Below are 20896 nucleotides of genomic sequence, written 5' to 3'. Positions count from 1 at the left end.
CTAATAATACTTTTGTGATCATCAATTGTCTTCTTCTTCTTTTTTTTTTTCTTTTTGGCTTGATCGTCTAGTGACCTAACAATGCTAATTGCTTTGGAAAAAGTGAAATCTTTATAGTGAGAGGACAAACAACTTGATTCTCAAGCTAAAGAATTATTCGTTGGTACTATGATTTATAAATTTATAACTGATCCAATTTGTTCTTCCTAGCAAGCCTCGCATGCTCTCCAACAAAGGTGACTGATAAATTCTTCAATAGTTAAAGGGATAATTTTAGAAACCTCCCCTGAAGTTTCTAACAATTTCATTGATCTTTCCTAAGGTTTTGAAAATGACATAAACCTCCCCTGAACTTATAGTTGTAGTAACATGATCAGCCCATGTCAGAAACATGAGCATTAAAAAGGTATTTTGAAGAGTGAGATGATATTTGTGTTCCATAAATGCCCTTTCTGCTTATCCACAACTTGTATTAGTAAATAATGAAAAATATTAAAAGACATAAATAATTAGTAAATTCTAGCAGGTGTAAGAGCTATTAGAAAAAATGCCGTAGCAACAACTTGAAGTTCCAGTTTGCACCAATGGCTAGTGCAATGGCCATATTTTTAGTTTTTTTCAAAAGCATATAATCGGCTCAAGCAACTAAAGAAATAATTTATTTTTAGTGTGATTATCTAATTTCGAGGTAATAAAAAGTGGCAAGGCTGGAACAACCAAAGGCTATAGTTAACATGATACTTATCATAAATATCACACTAGGTGTTGTATTTATATTCATTCAAATTATAAAATCAATTGGATAAACTCTTGTAATAAATGTAAAAGTGCCACGACATTGTACCAGCCATTTTAAGTCTTTTCTAATTATATAAGAAGCAAACCAGTAGTACTTGTCAATTAGATTGTATTTGGAAGAAATGCATGACTGTTATTTGATGACTACTACTCTAACTTTACTAAGAGATAATAAACAACAACATATTAGTTGAACTAGTTAGTAAGACAACATAAGTCACTTGACGTTAGTTCAAAATTGCTATAATTGCAGCAGTTGTAGTACTACAAAACTATTGCTGCAATCCAAGATAGTTTCAAAACACCATCCGCCCCAAAAGAATGAAGCAGGTGGTAAGGATTGCAAAGCCAAATTTCATGACCATTGATTGTTTGTCACTAATGCCAACCATATACAAAAGCATGAGTAGGTAGCATGTCAATAATCTTAATGCAAATCAACAGATTTTAACCTGAGGGGAGCCATGCTTTTCTCCTTCCTTTCCCTCCATTTTTCTATCTTCCCCAAGTTTCCGTATAAGACTATCCTTATGTTGCTCTCTGAAGTCATGTCGAATCACAAGAAAATGGCATCATATTGGTATATCAATTAGTGCCATTTCTTAAGTGCAGTTACATTGGCTTATTAGAGATAGAACCACGGTTAATATCATTTAATTAGTTCATTTATTTAATGACTAATTATATTTTTCCAGAAATTCGTTTCTTATCAGCCTTTTATGCATTAGGGCAAAGCAGTAAATTCATTCTAGGTTACATCAGCAATGGCCCCAAAATCAGTTGAGGGGAGGTCAGTGTTATTTTCGAAACCTTAGGGGAGGTCAGCGAAATTGTCAGAAACCTCAAGGGAGGTTTCTAAAATTATCCCATAGTTAAAATCAGATATTGTGTACCAGTTGACTATGATGGATCGGCATGGAACCTTTCAACCCAATTAATCACTTCAGCCCAAAGTAAACGCAACGTCGTCTAGTCCACTCTCCATTTAATGATTGGAGCCCAATAGCCCGGTACATGGGCCGTGTATATATGTATGATATGTCAACGTGTTTCCCATTTTTGGGGGGTTTGTTGTCCAAAGTGTCAACTGCCAGCCATGGGTGATGGGTGGGACTATTCTCTCGCAAATATACAATGTTAGGCTGCCAATTCTGGACCGCCAACATAAAACTCCACCAAAAAAAAGAAAAAGAAAAAAGAAAAATTTATGCGCAGTAAAATAAGACCACCCGGACTTGAAGAAACAGGGTAAAATCAATAATAAACAGACCGAGAGCAATCAGAGTTCGAGATGGAATTTGCATTTTCACACTACATAACAAATGCTGCTCGCTTTATTTATGTGATACAATTTCAACGACATGGTGTACTTTTTTTTTTTGTTATATTTAACATATTTTTCCTCAAGAGGAACAGGTCTTCCCAGCCGCCACCGCGGCCAAAGCCAATCTGAGACTGAAAGAGAACAAGGGACGGCAAGAAAACATCATTAAAAAAGGCAAAAGATGTAGACTTTTGCATTTTTTTTTTGCAGTTCCTCGCATGACCCTTTATACAGATAGCACCGTCCCTTAAAACTTCAGGGGGATCTACTGAAATGATATACAGGTAAATAAATACATGCTAATCTACGTTTCTTGCTCAACAGCGGCAACACAAAAACAGTACAGGAAGAAAACAGCAGAATTTTATGTTTCGTGGATTACGGGCATATTTGGAGTTGGACCCAAGCCCGCTGTACCTTCTTCCTTGAGATATTCCAAGTATCTGGAGAATTCTGGATTTGCTGTGGCTTTCTTTCTCAGACGGGGATCAAAGAGGTTAAACATCGGGTGAATCTTGCTGACCGTCCTGGCTTGTTTTGCAGCAGATTTTTCTTCAGCAGTCTGCCCTCTTGTTGATTTCTGCTGCGAACCAAATAGTTTTGCAGGCAAGCTCCTGGATTTGTTCAACTGAGCTTCCAAAACAGCACTAGACTGGCCGCCCTCCTCTATCTTCTCATAACGCCGTCCATTTCGTGTGCTCAGAGCTCTCAACATGGCTCTTCAACGAAGAAAAGCACCACGGGGTTTTTGCTCGAATAAAGAAAGAATTCTTATTTGGTGCAGCCGGCAGAGGAGCGAGGACAAGCACAAGAGGAAACTAAAAACTGCAAATCTGACGCCAAATAATGAAACTCACGCATCCGTTTTTATGCTTGTGAGGACTGAGGCGCTTCTTTGTTGAAATTTTCAACATATGCATTAACGTAGATTAAATGCTCACGTCATCGTAGTAGAAAATGGATCACAAGTTGGGCTCCTCTTAGTTGACTTTTTAGTGCAACTGCCAACCACCAGGAGGACATACATAAATGTTGTGTGGAGCCGCATACCATTTATCCTATTCCTACGGTATTTTACAATTGCTGCTTACGTCTCAATCTCATCGCAAGCAAATGCTGAGGTGACAAGTACCAAACACAGAGAAATGAGTCTGAATCCGTCGGGTGAAAAAGAAAAACATACAAATTATTCAAAAAGTTCCAATCATTCAAATTTGAGACTAAGCACCCACCCTCCAATTAGTGCTCCTCTCTACAAAAGCAGACTAAGTCAAGACACACCATAAACCAATCAATAATCTATCAAAGTTAAAAAGAAGGATCAACGCGTGACTTGATTTCTAGGAGAGAAAGTGGAGGCAGAACACGACTTCATCTAAAAGCGTCCAGCTCAAACATTAGAAGAAGTGCAGACAAATCATATTCAAAGATCACTATATATTAAGAAAGAAACCCTCCGACTATTTCTGGACAATAATTAATTGCCAAACAGGATAACAACTATACTGTCATGACATAACAAATTTGTGTACTAAACGTAGTAATTCCTTAGCAAAACCTCCTGTAGATTTCCAAAACTTGCTGTCCCAGAATGTTCATGCTCAATTTTATCACCAAACTTGTGCATAGTGACCCAACTACCTCCTTCTCCCTTAATTATTCCCCTTCTCTTCATAATGCTCCTCAACTCATCAACTGAATCCCATCTTCCAATGGCTGCAAAAAAGTTGGAAAGTGCTACGTAATTCCCTGGGTTATTTGGTTCCAATTGAATGAGGCATTTAGCAGCAAATTCACCTCTCTCAACATCTAGGTTAATTCTGCAGGCATTCACTACCGCCGCCCAAACTGCAGGAGAAGGCTTAATATTTTTGTCTACCATACCAGGGAAAAGAGACCACGCTTCTTCAATTTGACCAGCTCGGCCCAGTATATCTATAAAGCAAGCATAGTGCTCTGGAGCTGGCACTAAGCCATACTTCTCCTGAAACATGTAAAAGTACTTGCGGCCCTGTTCCACTAGACCCGAATGAGCACAGGCCGATAAAACAGCTAGAAATGACACAGAGTTTGGCAACACATTATTATTTTCCTTTCCTTCCATCCTCTTGAATAAATCAATAGCTTCAGCCCCATAGCCATGAACACCATATGCGTCTATCATGCTCGTCCAAGACACCACATCTTTTCTAGCTATTCTGTCAAAAACTAAACTTGCCTCCCAAATTTTGCCACATTTAGCATACATATCTAACACTGCATTAGACAGTTGAGTATCATGAGTAAATCCTTGACGTATAACGACTCCGTGTATCTGCTTCCCAATCCAAATATCCGAATTCTCAGAACAAGCAGATAGGGCACTAGTAAGTGCCACAGCGTTAGGGCGAATTAAACTCATAATCGACAAAGCTGCATCATATCTTTTATTACGAACACACCCAGAAATCAAGGTATTGAACATAACATCATCCGTTCTGCAGCTGAGGGTACGATAGATTTTCATTGCTGCATCAATCTGGCCCAAGTGCGAATAAAAATTAATCAAAGCAGTGCTCAGGACGACCAAATCACGGCCCATTACTATAACTACGGCATGAATTTGCTTACCCTGCTGACAAGCTCTCGAGGAAGCACAAGCTTTAAGCGCAGAGCACAAAGTAAATTCACTGAACTCCACTCTTTCCTTCCTCATATCCGCAAACAATTCGAGGGCTTTTCGCGGCAACCCGTGGCGCAAATAGCTGGAAAGAATAGCATTCCAAGCGACCACATCTCTGTAACGCATCTCATAAAATGCAGAAACCGAGTCTCCCAGCTGCCCATATTTGGAGTACAGGTCGATCAGGGCAGTTTTGGGCACTATCTCACAATCCACTCCCAATTTGATCATCAAGGCGTGAACTTGGTGCCCACGTTTCGGGTCTAGAAGCGCCGCGCAGGCAGTCAAGACGGGTGTGAATGTGTAGGAATTGAGATCAGTGCGGGTGCAGTGCATTTTAAGAAAGAGATCCCACGTAGCAACAGCTTCCCCATTGCGTGTGTGGGAGTTGAGCAGAGAGTTGAGGGAAGATATATCTTTCTGGGGAATTTCATCGAACAGGTGGTGATGGATATAAGTATCGAAAGTTTGACGCCTGAAAATATTTATTTTTGAGAAATAGTTAATGGAGCTTTTCCCTGGTAGTACTGAATAACTGGGGAAAAGTTTGAGTCTCAACATTTAACGTGGCAGCATTGCGTAAATAAAACAAATGTACTCATAACATTAAGGAAAAAAAAAAAAAGAAAAAAAGCACGCATGAAACAAGCAATCATTGTTTACCCACTTTGGTAGTCAGCGCATAAGACTAATATCCAGCTTTGTTGTGATGTTTTAATAGGTACAACTGCGGCCGAAAATATACGAACTAATAATAATAATAAAAGAGACACCAAATTATATCCTTCAAGAAAAAAAAAAAAAACTTTTTTTCCTTTGATTGTAGTCTAGAAGTTTTCAATAGTTTGTTGAAGTCCAAACCGTGAGAGTGGTTTGTGTTATTTACCCTGAAAAAATTTGATAAGGCCAGACACATGAACAAAGGCCTTGTTCTCAATTCATAAACAAAGGCCTAATTTAGTTTTTGATTCCCAAAAGATCATTTATTTATGTTTGGAAAATTCTATTCTAAACGAATTACTATAAATTACGATTGATAAGACAGACACAACAAATTACTGAAACCTGATTTTGACTTTTTTGAACCAGGTAAGCCCAATTCAGTAGCCTTCTTCAAGTTCATAACTTAGGTAAATTGTCCAAACTTGGATAAGCAAGAACAAGCAGCAAAGACTGGCATAATTACGTCAACACAACAGAAATCCCAATTTGAGGTGTTGTGGCTTTTATGCATGTGGGATTTGGTATGTAATTATCGAAGAAAAATGGAATGAGAGAAAAAAAAAAAGGATACGAGGAGAAGACCTGCCTAGCTACAATTGGGATTCTCTTTCTTTGGTAGGAATGAGAATGGAGCAATCTAAGATGCATATATAAAAGCCTAAATTGACAAGAAGCTTGAAGAATTGTATTTGATGAAGGACTTACCACCTAACCCCAAACAAAGATTTATGGAAACTTTTCTTCTGATCTTACACCAAGCGACCCATTAATAATAATACATTAATATCCTGGGCACTCTTTTAATACTCCATCTTCTTTGTTTTGTTGAAAGAGTTGAAACGAGGACAGTGAAAGTCAAGAAACATGTTTGATGGCTACATGATCCTTCCCCAGAGAGAGAATAAAAAATAAGACCGTAGAAGACTGCATAATCAAGTTGAGAAGTAGTAGTATTTGTTTACTTTATCCACATCGGATGCTGTATTTCCAACCCCGGTTTCCTTGTCCATGATTCATGCAGAGTTTTTTACACTACACAGTAAATATTCAGCCACAAAATTCTAAAATATAGGACTCCTAAATATGTGGATGTACATAATTATAGTACACACGGAAATAAAATAGATTTTGAGTTTCGTGGTTAATTTAGAGGAAAACCCCACTAGTGGGGTTCGCAATAATTGCTGAGTTTGAATTAATTTAGCTGCTACAGTTCCCCTTCCATCCTCCAGCTACCATTCAAGGGCAGCCTCCATCTTAACAGGTAGCTAAACGGTGCGTTGAGCACGTGCAACTGCTGCCAAAAACGTAACCAGTTCAGTAACATCATACTTGAAGGCTGCAGCTTAGAGATATATATAATGAGGCCATCCTCCACCCTTCTAACTCGCCAAACTCCCCAGGGTTTTAGCTTTTCTTCTGCATATATAATAGTCATTAGAGTTTCCAGCTTGATTTTTCATCTTCTACCTTTCTTGAAATGGAAGGAGATATTGCAACCTCTGCCGCGGCAAAGGGCACCGTTTGTGTCACGGGAGCCGCTGGTTTCATCGGATCATGGCTTGTTATGAGACTTCTTGAACGTGGCTATGTTGTCCGGGCCACTGTCCGGGATCCAGGTCACAACATTTCTGCAAATCTTTTACATGCCCATGTATATGTGGAACTCCTACAATTGACTCGTGTTGCTTACTTGGTATTTACTTGCTTAATAGGGAATATGAAGAAAGTGAAACATTTGCTAGATTTGCCTAAAGCCAGCACGCATTTGACGCTGTGGAAGGCGGACATGACGGAAGAAGGAAGTTTCGATGAAGCCATTCAAGGCTGCGAAGGGGTGTTTCATGTGGCCACACCCATGGATTTCGACTCTAAAGACCCTGAGGTGTGCATGTATACATATGTGTGTTCATAGCTCAAGAGTAAAACAAAACATGCCACCTCTTTTTTGGGTTGAGGTGGCAACAATCTAATTCTGATTGTCTTGTTTTTGCTGTATTTGGTAGAGGAAAAGGATTCATAACTGATCAAGGCGAGCTAGCTATAGTTATTGATAAGGTAGCACTAATGATCATACCTTTGAATGTGACCTGATGTCCTATTAGAACAATGGTTGGTGAAAAGTGAGTTCCATGTACATCAAGAAACACTAGCAAATGATGTAGAAGCTGAAATTTCCAGGAATTCTACGCCTTACTTTAGCAGTCGCGATTGATTTGTTTTTAGAAAAGAATGTGTAGTAAACTCTGATCAATCTTTTTGGGTGTTCATGTGCTAGAACGAAATAATCAAGCCAACGATCAATGGCTTTTTAAGCATCATAAGATCATGTGTCAAGGCAAAAACTGTCAAGAGGCTGGTTTACACTTCATCTGCTGGAACCGTCAACGTTCAAGAACACCAACAGCCCGTCTACGACGAGACCAACTGGAGTGATTTGGACTTTATATATTCGACAAAGATGACAGGATGGGTCCGTATTTTATCTCCCATACTTCTCTTGATAAATTAGTCACACCAAAAAAAAAAAAAAGAAAGGTTGAGAGAAATCATCATCAACTGATCATCACTGTAATTTCTCTCTTTGAACAGATGTATTTCGTTTCTAAGCTTTTGGCTGAGAAAGAAGCCTGGGAGGTCTCGAAACAGAGCAAAATTGATTTCATAAGCATAATACCAACGCTAGTTGTAGGTCCATTCATCATGCCTACATTCCCACCCAGCCTAATAACTGCACTTTCCTTGATCACTGGTAATAACAATTAAAGTGTAGTCCGTTTCCTTTCTACAAAAGGAAATCATCTCCTCAAAAGTTGGAGCTTTATTGTTCTCAACCTTATTTTGCAACAGGGAATGAAGCTCACTACTCAATTATTAGGCAAGGCCAGTTCGTCCATCTGGATGATCTTTGTGAGGCCCATATATTCTTGTACGAGGATCCTACCGCCGAAGGAAGATACATCTGCTCTTCTCATGATGCCACTATTCATGATTTGGCAAAATTGATCAGGGAAAAATGGCCAGAGTACTCTATCCCTGAGTAAGCCTCTTGCAATATTCCCTTCTTTAATTTGGCTCTTTATACTACTTGAGTTCATCTGCTTACTTCTATAAGTTGTACTCTAATTTCTACATTTTTTATGTATAATCTATCCTTCGATACAATAAGGTTAAAGGGCATAGACAAGGACATACCCGTGGTATCCTTTTCTTCCAAGAAGTTGGTAGGCAAGGGCTTCCAATATAAGTACACCTTGGAGGACATGTTTCGGGCGGCCATTGACACATGCCGTGAAAAGGGTTTGCTCCCCTATTCTACTCAAACCCATGAAAATGGAAAAGAAAAAGAATCACTTCCTGTTGCCACCAAGGACCAGGCGAACGGCCAAGTCAACGGCTCACTTCCCGTTTCCGCAGAAAAATAGCGCCATTGACTTTTTCTAAGTACAAGAATAAGATGGAGGGCGACAAGGCAAAGTGTTTTTCAGCGGTTGATATTCATTTCTGAGCTATTATCACACGAGGATGATGAAGCAGTGCGCTGCTTTTGTAACATTTCGCAATTTTAATTCAATCAAAATCATCTATGAGTTGCGCGGTTTTGCTGTTAAACACTTCTGTGACATATTTTGTTCCCTCATACTGCTTAAATGTGCATATAATGCATCTGAAACTTCATTTCTTTTTCGCTAAAAAAGTAAAAAACAAAAAAAAAAAATTGAATTAGAGGTCTTAGCTTATTGCCCAATTTGGTGATGAGGACTTCAAGAAATAAAAGAGAGAGAGGGAGAGAGAGAACCGCATGAAAATTAAAACGCACCGGTTAGTATGTGTTGATTGACCCCTTTTGAAGTTGATTGATTTCCTGTATCAAGTTTTCCAAGTCTCTGAATTTTGCTGCTGCATTCAACTACAATTGCCTAAATTGGCTCGAGTTCTTTGTTAGTTTTGTGTAAGCCCCATGAGAATAATACTGGCTCTGTTCATTAATCTTCTTCCTCAGCAGCCATAACCCAACGATGCGATCTTTATTAGAAAAATTACGACTACTACTAAGTCGTTGCCGCCGCAGCAGCAGCAGCCAAATGAAAAGCCAATTGTGGTTTCAAGGTCAGGGTTAGCAGCGAGAAACACAAAGGGCAGTGCACGTTGATAATGCTGCTCATTTCGGAGGTTGAGCCCATATCCTGTTCTTCATGATCATCTTCAGCTGGCAATCGGCAGCTAAACTCCCAAGTCCTAAATTTGTTTTAAAAGTGGAGAAGAAGGCATACATGTAACTGGTGACACATGAGTAACTAACTAGCAAGCTAAGACAATCATGCGACTGGTACATCTCAATCGGCAAGTATACTACTGCATCTTCTGGATGCCCAGAGTCAGCTCAAAAGCTTCTGGTATGAATCTCCAGTTTCAATTTTCTTAGCGACTATTTCAATAATTTTGAGCAGCTCGGTTACAATCTTCATTATGTAAGATAATGTCATGGTTCTCTATTCAAACTATTCCTCCGTGGTGTGACAGACTTGCCATTCTTAGAAAACGGATAAGTGAAAGAATCAACCTCATAAAAGACATGGGGAGAGTTGCAATTTCTTAAAGCCTAAGAATATACAAAAAGAAAAGAGAAATCATAATTTGGATATACAAGAAAAGAATGTCCATTTCTTTTGAGGGAAACGAAGAGAGTTTACTTGCTTGAACAGTAAATTACAAACTCAACTGTGGACCAGCAGATGGTATTTACTACCATTCCTCAGAGTTAAATGTGTTCCAGGCTTCCTATAGACAGGCGAAAAGAACTCTTAGAGCGACGCCAGTTGAGGATATCAAGTAAACATTCATGGCCAACATCAACTACCAACACATAACCAGTTCACTAAAGACATAAAAATAGTCATAGTATATGACAGCAAAGCATTTGGTCAAAATGAAAGAAGTGTAAACCACCTAAATTTCAGACAAAAGTACGTTTAACACAAGTCACCAGCAACTTACCTTCAAAAGATCAAACACTTTCTCACATATATACTTCTGTTGAATGCTAGCACCACGTTGTTGTAATTTGTCAGGGTGAACACAAAGAGTGGCCTTCCTGTAAGCTTTCTTTACCGCTGCAGAAGTTATAACTTCAGTTAATGGAATTGGCTGCCAACCACAATCTGGCCCAAGAATCTGCCAATAAAAAAATTCCATATCAGTTAATGATATTAACAGATCATTGACAAGTTGCCTAATGCATAGCTGATTTTTTTTTTTTTTTTTTTTTTAAAGAAAGCCAGCTATTCGAGGTACATTTAACAAGGATGGATTATCTTACATATTGCAACGTCGAAAGCAGCGCCCGAAGATTCCCTCCTTTCCCACTTGACCATCTCTTAACTTCAGCATCCAGAGTCTCCGCTAATCTCTGAAGAGATATCTTCATGTAAGAAACAAGTAAAATTAAGTAGTACACAAGAATGTACTCATGAAAAGGATGCATACATTCCTCTCTGCTTGTTCTCTTTGGGCAAGAAGATCACGCATGTTTTTCTCAGCCAAAGCTTTCGCCTGAAATGGCACCAAAACTATTATTAGATCATAAATGTTACAACAGAAAGTTCAGAAAAATATCACAATATGAGCTCAAAAGATGAAGCTGGAAAGGAAACCAAGCACATACTGCACGCTCTGCTGTTCTACGATATCTCTCCAATCGAGCTTTGCACCTCTGAGGTGATTCGCCTTCGAGTCCTACAATTTTTTCAATGTTTTTAAGCAGCTTAAAGCAGAAACAATGTGGATTTCTCAAAATAAGAAATACTTTCCTGGAATTGAAAAAAGCATTAACATCACATGTAAACAAATCTACAGAAAAGAAAATTGTTTACAGAGTCCAAAAGTTACTTTCTCATATATACACAACACATACCGGCATGGGCTGTAGAATATGAATATCGCAACACATTTGAAGTTCCAGCACTCTGTGACTGAAAGTCCGGTAGATCCTGCAATTATAACCCAATTAATTGGCAACAATTATGTAATTAACAGAAAAACAAATGAAAATACACTCACACGGAAGGAAGAGCTCTGTCTTATTTCAACAGTTTTGGAAGAAGCAGAGTATTTATCAGAAACTGATCTTTCTACTCTTTCTCGTGCTTCAAAGGAAACCTTGTCAGCCATTGCTTTTTCAAAAGCACGTTGCCTAGCCTCTAGAGTAGCTCTTTCTACTGCAGCACGCTCGGCCCTGATCCTTGCCTCCACAGATGCCTTATCAGGTACAGATCTCTCCCTAGCCTCGAAAGATGCCTTCTCTAATTTTTCTCGAGCCACAGACATTGCTCTTTGCCGAACTTCAGCAGTGGGTCTTTCAACAGCAGCTCTTTCTGCTCTTCCACGGGCTTCAGCATATGACCTATCACGAGCTTCCAGGGTGGCTTTATCAACAGCCATCCTGTCCTTTTCTCTTTCCCTCTCTCTCTCCCTCTCTTCTTCCATCTTTCTTAGAAGCTCTTCTCTTTCCGTTTGCAATCTTTCTGCTATTTTATTATCTTCCTGAGCAACAGTCTCATTCAGATTCTTCTCTTTCCTTTCGACATTTTGGCCGCATCTTTGACCTGCATTGCATCCATTTTCTCTGTCTTCCCGTACAGTTGATAAGCCAGCTCCAATTACCTGTACATTATCAGCCCACATGCATGGTTGACATGGCCTAACATTGTCCTTCAAGGATTCCTTGTTGATAGTGATCTGAACACCATTGTTCATCTTCACCCTCCAGCCTTGTTCATGACTTGCTACTGCTGTGATCTCAGGATCACATGCCCTTCGGGAGACTTCTTTTTCCTGTAGAGATGAGTTTTCAATGCCAGTGCCAGCTTCATTAGAATCTATCCCATGCTCATGTAAATATGGACAATTGTTGACATCCACTGTTCCTTTTTCAAGCTTTTGACATCGCAACTCATTCTGAATCTTGCCAAATGAGTGAGATTTATTTTCAACTAGAAGATTAGCTGCTCCTTGATGGAGTCCCAATTCACCATCTTTTGCTCCAGTTGGAAAATCATTTTCTTCATATGAAAAAGATTCTTGAATTGTTTCCAGCTCTCCACAATTCTTATCAAGCTTCCCAGGTAAAAAGGGAGCATTCATCTCATCAGTCAGTTTGCCTGTCTCTCCAAATGCCTTGATATTCTCCCTTTCCATGGGCAGGTTAGTTACTTGATCCAAATTCCCTTGCTTGTCCTTGTCATCCCTCATAGACTGCTCTGCATCTTTAACGTGTCCACAAAACTCTTCATGCTTACCAGCCTCTTCACTTACATGTATGCTTTTTTCTGATGCATTAGCTACTATGGAGACATCTTCAACATCTTCCACAAAAACCATGTTTGATCCATTATTGTTGTCTTCCTGCTCTTCAACCTCTTCAACTTTAACCTCACCCTTGCCTGGTTCACAAGCATCACTTTGTCCGTCTTCATGATCATATGAAGGAGTCAATTCAAAGTCATCACTGTCTACCAGGTTAGAAGCCTCTCTAAGCCTCCCATTGTCCTTCTCTACTAGGCAATCCAATTCTTGACTTTTTTTATTTTCTAATTTCTCAAAAGACTTCTTGAAATCCTTTTCATTCTCAGCATGCTCAGTCGCTCCTTTGAGTCTCTTCTCATCATCTTCAGATTTTACAACTTCTTTGTGAAGCCTCTGATTCTCTTTCCTACCACAAACTTCTTTTTGTTTCCTCTCGTCCTTTTGTGATTCGTGATACTCTTCTTGCTGCTTCTTTTTCTCATCTTGATTTGTTTCTCCTTTTTCATTTCCATCTTGTTTACCAACCTTATCAAGTCTTGCACAATAATTCATCTCAAAATTTTCTCTTGATCTCCTATCATTTGGTTTCCTTGCATGAACATCCATGGCAATTTTATCAGTATCTGGTCCTTCACTGACACCCCTGAGATGACTTTTAGCTTCAACTTCAGCTACATGCAAGTCAGCTTTTGTGTTCATTTGTCCACTCTTGTTAGTGACATTTCCTATCTTTCTACTGTCTTCATGCTGCTTGGCCATTTTCATTTTCCCTTTACTCACTTCTGATTCACAGTAACTAACACCTACATGTGCTTTTTCCTCAGACTGTGTTTGACAACTTGATCCAGCAGTTGTTTCTGATCTCAACCTTTCGCCAAAAGTTTCTGCAACCACTTCAAACGTAATGTTTTGATCTTCCAACTTAGAAGCTATCTCTGCTGCTTTAAATTCCTTTCCACCTCCTAACTGCTCAGTTGTTTCAGTGGCAACCGAGTGTTTGAACTCATCCAAATCCATTTGGAATAACACGTTGTCATCCCTATTGTGCTCAAAAGCTAAGGGTATATGTGCTTCAAAAACTTCAAAGTATTCTGTGCCTTGTCGCCAAGCAAAATTTCCTTCAGAATTATAGAGTACTGGATTTGATGAGCTACTATGTTTGCCGTATCTTCTTTTTGCAGGTTTTTCAGCTAAATCAGTAGAGCCTTCTCTTTCAACCAAATCCGAAAGTTCCTGATTCATCTTTATTTTGTACCTTTCTTCCTCAGCGAGAAGTTTTATTCCACTGTCTTGTTTTGCACTTTTTTCTTGCACTCTGTCGTCTTTAGAACTGTCAAAAGTCTTGCTCAGCTTCTCTTCCTTGATGTCAGTCTGTGAATGCAGTTTCAAGGAGCTTTGTAAAACCTCTTTTTTCTCCATTGATTCTTTTGCACTCCTTATTTTTGCCTGAGCTTTCTGCATGGCATCTCTTAAAGTGGCAGAAGCCATCATAGATGAATTTCCATCTACTTCTACATCATAGAAAGATGGCCAACTATCATCTTCCTGTTCCAAACCACAAGTCTTAGAAGCTTTAAGCTTTGAATTTGGTTTGTCCAATGCAAAAACTGGCGGTGGTCTTGACGGGGGTGGCAACCGAGAAGGCTTTGTTCTGAGATTGATGTCATTTACAGTTACAAATGGCCGACTCTGAGAAAAAAAATGTCCGTCAGATTTTTCTACATGGTAGGAATGACTTTCAGATGTTCCAACGGCACATTTCTTTGGTACAGATACATTGTTTTTAAACTGCTCGTCTTCTGCTGCTCCCCCACCAAAATCCACACTGGATTTCAGATCACTGGCTTCTTGCAACTTTGATCCTTCAACTTTTTGTGAAGCATGCATTTCATCAATCGCATAAGTATGTCCAGGCATAGCACATAATTCAGCTCTGTGTGTTGTCACATTTGATACCTCATCGTTGCTTCTTTGGTTAGCCTTGTGATATGAGATATCAAACTGCCTAATGCCACTTGCTTCATTGCAGATATTCGCATTTGCCAAGCTATGACTTCTTTCAGAACAAACCGAAGGATCTGATTCATCTGACAAAGAGTTGCTTTGTGCTGGAGTCCTAGGGTGACAAGACAGACATAAGACATCATGTAGGTTCTTATACGCCAAACTAGAATTTTGTTTATGGTCTTCTTCATTTATAATCGTAAAAAGGATAGATTCACAAGTTAAACAACAAAGGATTTCTCAAAGGTTTATTTGACAAGTCCATTGACAATATCCACTAACAATGTCAAGATCACATTCTTTTAAATTGGAAGCTATATAAATGAAGATAAAACCAGTGTCATCAATATCCCGAAGTCAAACGAGACCAACTAAACTTATAACCAGTACAATGAAGCATGATTCAGTTTGTCAACTCTATTGGTTTCACAACTTCTCAACAAAATTCAAAGTATTAAAAGACCTCCAATGTACATGAACAGATAGGGTTCAATAAAAGTTGCACATAATAAAGTTAAAAAAAAAAAATTTAAAAGAAAAATAGAAATTCTAGGAATCAAACAAACCAAAGGGAACTGCTTGGAGCCGCGCTCTGGATAATCTTGTATACTTTGAAGATTTGCATACATGTCACGACATACAGATAAATTTCATCCAATTTCATCCAAGTTTCAAACTTTCCATGTTTCAATAATTAGGGAATCTGACAAGGTTCAATTGTTCACACTCCTTGAAATGGTTATCCCCTCCTAAACTCTCCCTCTTAATGTTGGCGAAAGGCGAGCATACCCTCCCCGCAGCTCACTTGAAAATTTAGGCCAAGCCAACGAACACCCTCCGGGGAAAAATTGCCAAAAGTTAAGCAAAAATAAATCTTCTTTACACCCCAAATTTTCTATTGGACAAGTTTTCACCCAGAAACACACTCAAACCGTCACGCATGGACAAAAGGGAACTCATAAAGATACAACAAATTCGAAAAGCTCGCTCTGCCTTAGAAAAATGATATCGAAAGAAATGCAGAAACAAGAAAAAAAATGTTCACCATTTTCTAGCAAATTTGCAGTAAAATTAAACACTTTTCCAGCAGCAGCCAACTTTCATAGAAAACATTCAGAAAAGCTCACAGGAAAAAAATAATAATAACAGTAAGCTACAGCAAAAGAGCATACCATGTATCATCATCATCATCATCAGAAGGATCATCTCCACCGTAAGCTTTCCTAACCAAATCCTCAAATGACACACTAAAATCCAGGCCGTTAAAGCCTCCGAAAACTTCAGAGTAGTCAAACCTGGAGCTCTGAACATCACAACAGAGCTCCGCTTCGTCCACCACCGGAAGATCCAAAATCGGAATAGAAGAGCCTCTGGCCGAGTGAAAACCTCCGAAAATTTCACTGTAGTCTTCAAGACGAGGCGCCAAAGTTGGCATGCCGAACTTAGGCGGACCGCCAAAAACGTCGTCGTAGACCGATTTATGACCATGACTGGCCATTCCAAAGCCATTTCCGCCGTAGCTCTTCTTCGAAAACGAATGCGAGAGGTTTTCCATTTCTTCTAAGAAATGGAAAACGAAGAAATGGAAAACCCTGGAGAACTCTAGGGATATTATTTATGCAAACTTCTTATTTTTTTTGGAAATATGTTTTGGAGTCGCTATGCTTTTCCTCTTTTTTGGTGCAGAGTAGAGTGCGGGAAAGGACGCAGCGATGGACGAGGAGGAGGACCGAAGGTGGGACTTGCGCCGAAGAGGACGAGGGGTGAAAAAAATTGGAAAAAGGAGGGAGAATTTGCAGAATGACGAAAATGGGGCTGTGGGTTTGGGAGCAGTAATTGCGGGAAGACAAATTGTCTTCTTTTATCGAGAGGGAGTAAAAGGGGAAGGGAGGTTTGGATTCGCTGACGTTTCAATCGGCGATGAATAGAATTTGAAGACAAGATTGGCAAGTGGGCCTGGGGAGCGGGGTGGGACCGGGACTGGGATTGGGCAATTTGAGAGGTTTGTGGTGGGGTACACCGTCGTGTATATGCTTGACATCTCTGTTTGTTTTGCAGGCTTTCAAGTTTCAAATCCACCCAATTTCACGCCCTCAATAACCCATTCCTCTTATTCCTATTCCCATTTTCACGAACATTTTTTTTAATTATATTTTTATTTCATATATATCAAATAATTTATAATATATATTTTTATCACAAACAAATTTAAAAAAATAGCAATTGAAATGAGTTCTTAGACTTCAAAGGTGTTTCCTACAAAACAAAACTAAGAGAGAGTCAGTGTTTGGATACCTTATCAAACCGAATTGGACTTGTTAATGTGCGAATTCGAACTCATCAATCCAAGAAAATGAAGCTTGAACTTGATTCAACTTAAGAAAAGGAAAGTTCGAACTCGACTCGTTTCTGGCACGCGAGCTTAGTTCGATTTTTGGCTCGCAAACAACTTGAGTTTCGCTCGACATTTTGGCTCCCGAGGAGCTTGATTTTAATTGATGTAGGAGCATTTTTATAATTTCACATCAATTCAAGCTTTTCAAGTGGTTCGTCGAGCTATCGAATCTAACAAATGGTTGCTAGAACTCGATTCGTATATTTTTACGATCTGTTCTTGAGCTCGGGGTTGATCAAATTCGAGTAGAGCTATATTACAGTGCCGTAATAAAAAAATTCAATAAATGAAATATAATTGAGGATTTAAAAAAGTGTTTCAAAAATCTCAAGAAAGCTTTCAAACAAGGTCTATTGAACACTTTTTCAAGTGTCTTATATAGGAGATAAAAAATAATTAAAAACATAAAAAGTAGATTCAAAGGTGTTTCTATGGTACATTATTTTAAATTTTTCTTAAAAAAAACTTGCATTATGCACAAAGGAGCACCTAGCTTTGTTTGGAATTCGTTTTTGTATATAAAATATAAAGGTAATGAAGAATCTGGGGTTTTTTTTTTTTTTTTTGATATAATGAAGAATCTGTTTTGGAGAGTTTATTCATTTTTTGTGTTTAATTCTTCAAATGCGTTTTATACCTTTTTTTTTTTTAAAAAAAAAAAGGTCAAGAATCAAAAGCAACTTCCTCAAAACATATGTGCACTTGGTTGCTAAGCCATGACTCTCATCTTCTTGTGATCATTTGCAAACCCTTTTTAACTTTTCGACTCGAATAAAACCGTGGCACCATATTCATGAGATATGCAATGCATCCGAGTGTCATCTTCTTTCTCTTAAATGTCTCCATGACGCCTCTATCCCCAGAGCCTTCTCTCTCTTTTCAGGGATACGTAAAAGTACCAAAGATTATCTTCGAATCTACGCTTGATACTTTTGTGGTTTAGATTAGACAAATCTTCGAACCATGCAGTAATAGACTGCGTATTCTTCACCAGACAAGACCTCATCAAGGGTGATTTTTTTCTTTTTCTTTTCAAGTTAAAGTTGTACATGTACATGATATACAGCTGTATTCATCGTTCTTTACAATTGATTTAGGATAACATGACAACGTAATAGCAGAGCTGGAGCAGCATTCATTACTACAATTGATAGCCATTTCCGATGATAGGGAGGTCTGTGGATTGAATTTTGTACAGAGATGGCTGCACGATCATAACCTAACATCTGCCTTGTAATTGATGATGGCCTAAGTCACATCGCCATTTTCGTCTTCGAAATCTCAATCGGTATCTAATTAATACTTAACAAAGGGTATGTCATGCATTGGCACTCATTGAATACTACTGCTCTAAACTGATAAATTAATTGTGGTACTCATTGATAAATGACATTTTTCTTTCTTGTGTTCTTACGGACGGTTAATTATTCATCAAGGAGTGTCAACTCCAAACTGTACTACACAACGTGAGATGTCTTCGGCCAACTGAAGATATGATATGACTCACTCAATTTTTTTTTTTTTTCGCAACGATAGATGTCCTGTAACCTAATCTAGCCTAGTCTAAGGGGAAGGGGAGGAGGTTCGATATGAGTACAGACTCCATCGATGAAGGTCAATTAAGACCGCCACAAATTTGTGGGAGGCAGGGATTGAACCCCTGACCACCAGCATCACCTTTAATGGTGATGACCACCGGGCCAAATGACCAGTGGCAATATGACTCACTCAATTAATCAGCCAAATGATGACGACGATATATGGTAGTACTACTAATTACTGAAGTAGGTCCTTGTTTTTTGAATTGATAGATGTAAAATTTTTTGAACCATCTTTTTATTTTATATATATATATATTTAATCGTTATAATATATGGGATGAATCTTCTAACCAAGCTGCATTGCGAACCTTTTTGCATTATTCGTTCATTTTCGTTATTGAATTTTACTTTTTCAATGACCGATGCTATGTATAGTAGGAAACGGTACCAGTTAAAGTATTCAAAGGCGAGGCTTATTTTTTCCGTGTCTTGTTCCCTCCTCATTTTCTTGATCTCTTCAGGAAAGAAGATTTTGTTCTTCTTCTCAGTTACTCTTGTTGTCCTATCTTGAAGCATTATTATCTTTGCATGAGCGCTTTTGCAATTCAGGCTATTCAGCAAAGGGAAAAATGTGTAGGGTTAAATAATACTAGCAATAAAGAATTAGGACCATACAAAAAAAGATTCCTACAAAAAAGACAGTTCTTCGGCTTGATTACGAGTCTATTCTGTTTACCACTTTATACTATTTGTTTTTATTTATGGAAAAGAAATTTTTTTTTTTTTTTTTGAAAAACACAAGCACGTCTGAAAAAAGAATTATACAGATGATAAGAGCATGCATGGTGATTGCTTTTGTTTCATAATTGGGAATTGAATCACATATCATTTTTGAAAGAATGAAGTAATCCATAATCAGTTTCTTATGTTTTCCAATGTGGTAAGTAATATCTATCTTTAAAGAGAATGGATCTTCACAATTTCTCAGCATTATATATTAATTTGATTCAATAATTCAAAAATGTTTTAAAAAAATTAAAGCTTTTGATGTTTAGCTTAGAGGCCTCAGCTAAAGAGGCCCGTTGAGTAATACTCCTACATAGTATTAGCTATATTGATTACGAAGATTTGATAAATACTAGTAATAAATCACCTGTGCTATCATCAAGTGCGATAACATGATTGAATGGCATATATTAGAGGAGAGGGCACAATACATACGAGCAGATGAGCACGCATGCAATGGTTGGTCTGTTGGTTGTTGCCCCCGACACAAGTTTGTTCTATAAATTTTTTTTTTGGGGGGAGGGGACGGGAGAGGTTTAAGGGAACCAACGTGTTTGGATAAGAGTTTATTTGAGATAATTACTGTAGCACTTTTTGTGATGTGATGTATGTGATATAAAAAGATGATTGAAAAGATAAAAAGGTGATTGAGATTTGTGAAGTAAATTATTTTGTTTCAAATTATCTCAATCCAAACACACTCAGCTGTGATTGTGATTTTTTATAGAAAATTTTATGTTTTTCGTGAATATATTTGTTTTGTCAAACAAACATCAAATCGCTACTTTATATATATATATTTTTACAAAAACTCCTAAAAATAACAATCCAAACGTAACCAGTACTGTAATTCCGAGCCGATCTGTTAATACAAATGATTTAGTGATTACTTTCCAGCTCAAATTCCCCATCCTTTGCATGGACATGGTAATGTGCGTATCAATCATGCCTCTATCCATTACACTCTTACACTCAAGATGCACAATCATGACACCAGTGGATGTCCTAGAATTGTTTAGCCAACAACATCTCTTCCTCTTTTTCAGGCAAGAACGACTCGCGCAAATTTGATATAAAAGTGGGCAAACATTTTATCTTATCTTTTCCCAAACTCATTCATAAGTATATGACATCTTTTTCTTGAAAATGACAGTTCACGGTTTAACTTTTGATAATTTTCTTTTTTTCTTTTTTTTTAAAAAAAGAATTTGTATTGATGACATGTTGACAAATTTTTCCAATTAATTTGACCATTTTGTGACACGCTACTTCAATTATACCCTAGCGGCTATGGATCAGCTTAACTCGTTAAAATCCAATGGAGGAGGGTTGGTGCCAGTTGAAAACTCCTAAAAAAC

The 20896-nt window shown here is 38.2% G+C and overlaps 4 protein-coding genes across 5 annotated transcripts; 1 reads left to right on the top strand and 3 right to left on the bottom strand.

Annotated features, from left to right (window-relative positions):
* Positions 1–2486: 2486 nt before the first annotated feature.
* On the bottom strand, positions 2487–2837 carry LOC113777959. Its single transcript, XM_027323195.1, has one exon. The coding sequence runs from the start codon at positions 2835–2837 to the stop codon at positions 2487–2489; it is 351 nt and encodes a 116-aa protein (XP_027178996.1).
* A 705-nt stretch (positions 2838–3542) lies between these two features.
* LOC113778608 (pentatricopeptide repeat-containing protein At5g66500, mitochondrial) lies at positions 3543–5383 on the bottom strand. The gene has a single exon (XM_027324062.1). The coding sequence runs from the start codon at positions 5343–5345 to the stop codon at positions 3654–3656; it is 1692 nt and encodes a 563-aa protein (XP_027179863.1). The 5' UTR covers positions 5346–5383; the 3' UTR covers positions 3543–3653.
* Positions 5384–6885: 1502 nt separating this feature from the next.
* LOC113777817 (dihydroflavonol 4-reductase) lies at positions 6886–9119 on the top strand. Its single transcript, XM_027323023.1, has 6 exons — positions 6886–7126; positions 7223–7392; positions 7786–7980; positions 8100–8259; positions 8358–8547; positions 8677–9119. Exons 1-6 carry the CDS (start codon positions 6988–6990, stop codon positions 8930–8932), a joined length of 1110 nt encoding a protein of 369 aa, XP_027178824.1. The 5' UTR covers positions 6886–6987; the 3' UTR covers positions 8933–9119.
* A 971-nt stretch (positions 9120–10090) lies between these two features.
* Positions 10091–16434, bottom strand: LOC113778844 (auxilin-like protein 1). 2 transcript variants are annotated; one of them, XM_027324349.1, is made up of 8 exons: positions 15989–16434; positions 11568–14928; positions 11422–11497; positions 11173–11243; positions 10995–11060; positions 10828–10917; positions 10506–10682; positions 10091–10289 (listed from the first exon to the last, which is right to left on the bottom strand). In XM_027324349.1, exons 1-8 carry the CDS (start codon positions 16369–16371, stop codon positions 10254–10256), a joined length of 4260 nt encoding a protein of 1419 aa, XP_027180150.1. In that variant the 5' UTR covers positions 16372–16434; the 3' UTR covers positions 10091–10253. The 2 variants fall into 2 exon arrangements, with proteins under 2 accessions (XP_027180150.1, XP_027180151.1); XM_027324350.1 differs by having other exon boundaries at positions 11422–11479.
* Between the last annotated feature and the right edge of the window lie 4462 nt (positions 16435–20896).

This window comes from Coffea eugenioides, chromosome 7 (genome assembly GCF_003713205.1).
Source record: "Coffea eugenioides isolate CCC68of chromosome 7, Ceug_1.0, whole genome shotgun sequence".
NCBI lineage: Eukaryota > Viridiplantae > Streptophyta > Magnoliopsida > Gentianales > Rubiaceae > Coffea > Coffea eugenioides.
The sequence above is the reverse complement of the archived record's forward strand: the minus strand, read 5'-3'. Positions and strand labels throughout refer to the sequence as shown.

Coding starts and splice junctions, on each gene's coding strand:
- LOC113777959 (XM_027323195.1), bottom strand. CDS start 2,837: ATGTTGAGAGCTCTGAGCACACGAAATGGACGGCGTTATGAGAAGATA.
- LOC113778608 (XM_027324062.1), bottom strand. CDS start 5,345: ATGTTGAGACTCAAACTTTTCCCCAGTTATTCAGTACTACCAGGGAAA.
- LOC113777817 (XM_027323023.1), top strand. CDS start 6,988: ATGGAAGGAGATATTGCAACCTCTGCCGCGGCAAAGGGCACCGTTTGT. Junction 7,127..7,222: donor GGCCACTGTCCGGGATCCAG/GTCACAACATTT, acceptor CTTGCTTAATAG/GGAATATGAAGAAAGTGAAA. Junction 7,393..7,785: donor TCGACTCTAAAGACCCTGAG/GTGTGCATGTAT, acceptor TTCATGTGCTAG/AACGAAATAATCAAGCCAAC.
- LOC113778844 (XM_027324349.1), bottom strand. CDS start 16,371: ATGGAAAACCTCTCGCATTCGTTTTCGAAGAAGAGCTACGGCGGAAAT. Junction 11,061..11,172: donor GTAGAACAGCAGAGCGTGCA/GTATGTGCTTGG, acceptor GTGCCATTTCAG/GCGAAAGCTTTGGCTGAGAA. Junction 10,683..10,827: donor TGCTTTCGACGTTGCAATAT/GTAAGATAATCC, acceptor TTTTATTGGCAG/ATTCTTGGGCCAGATTGTGG.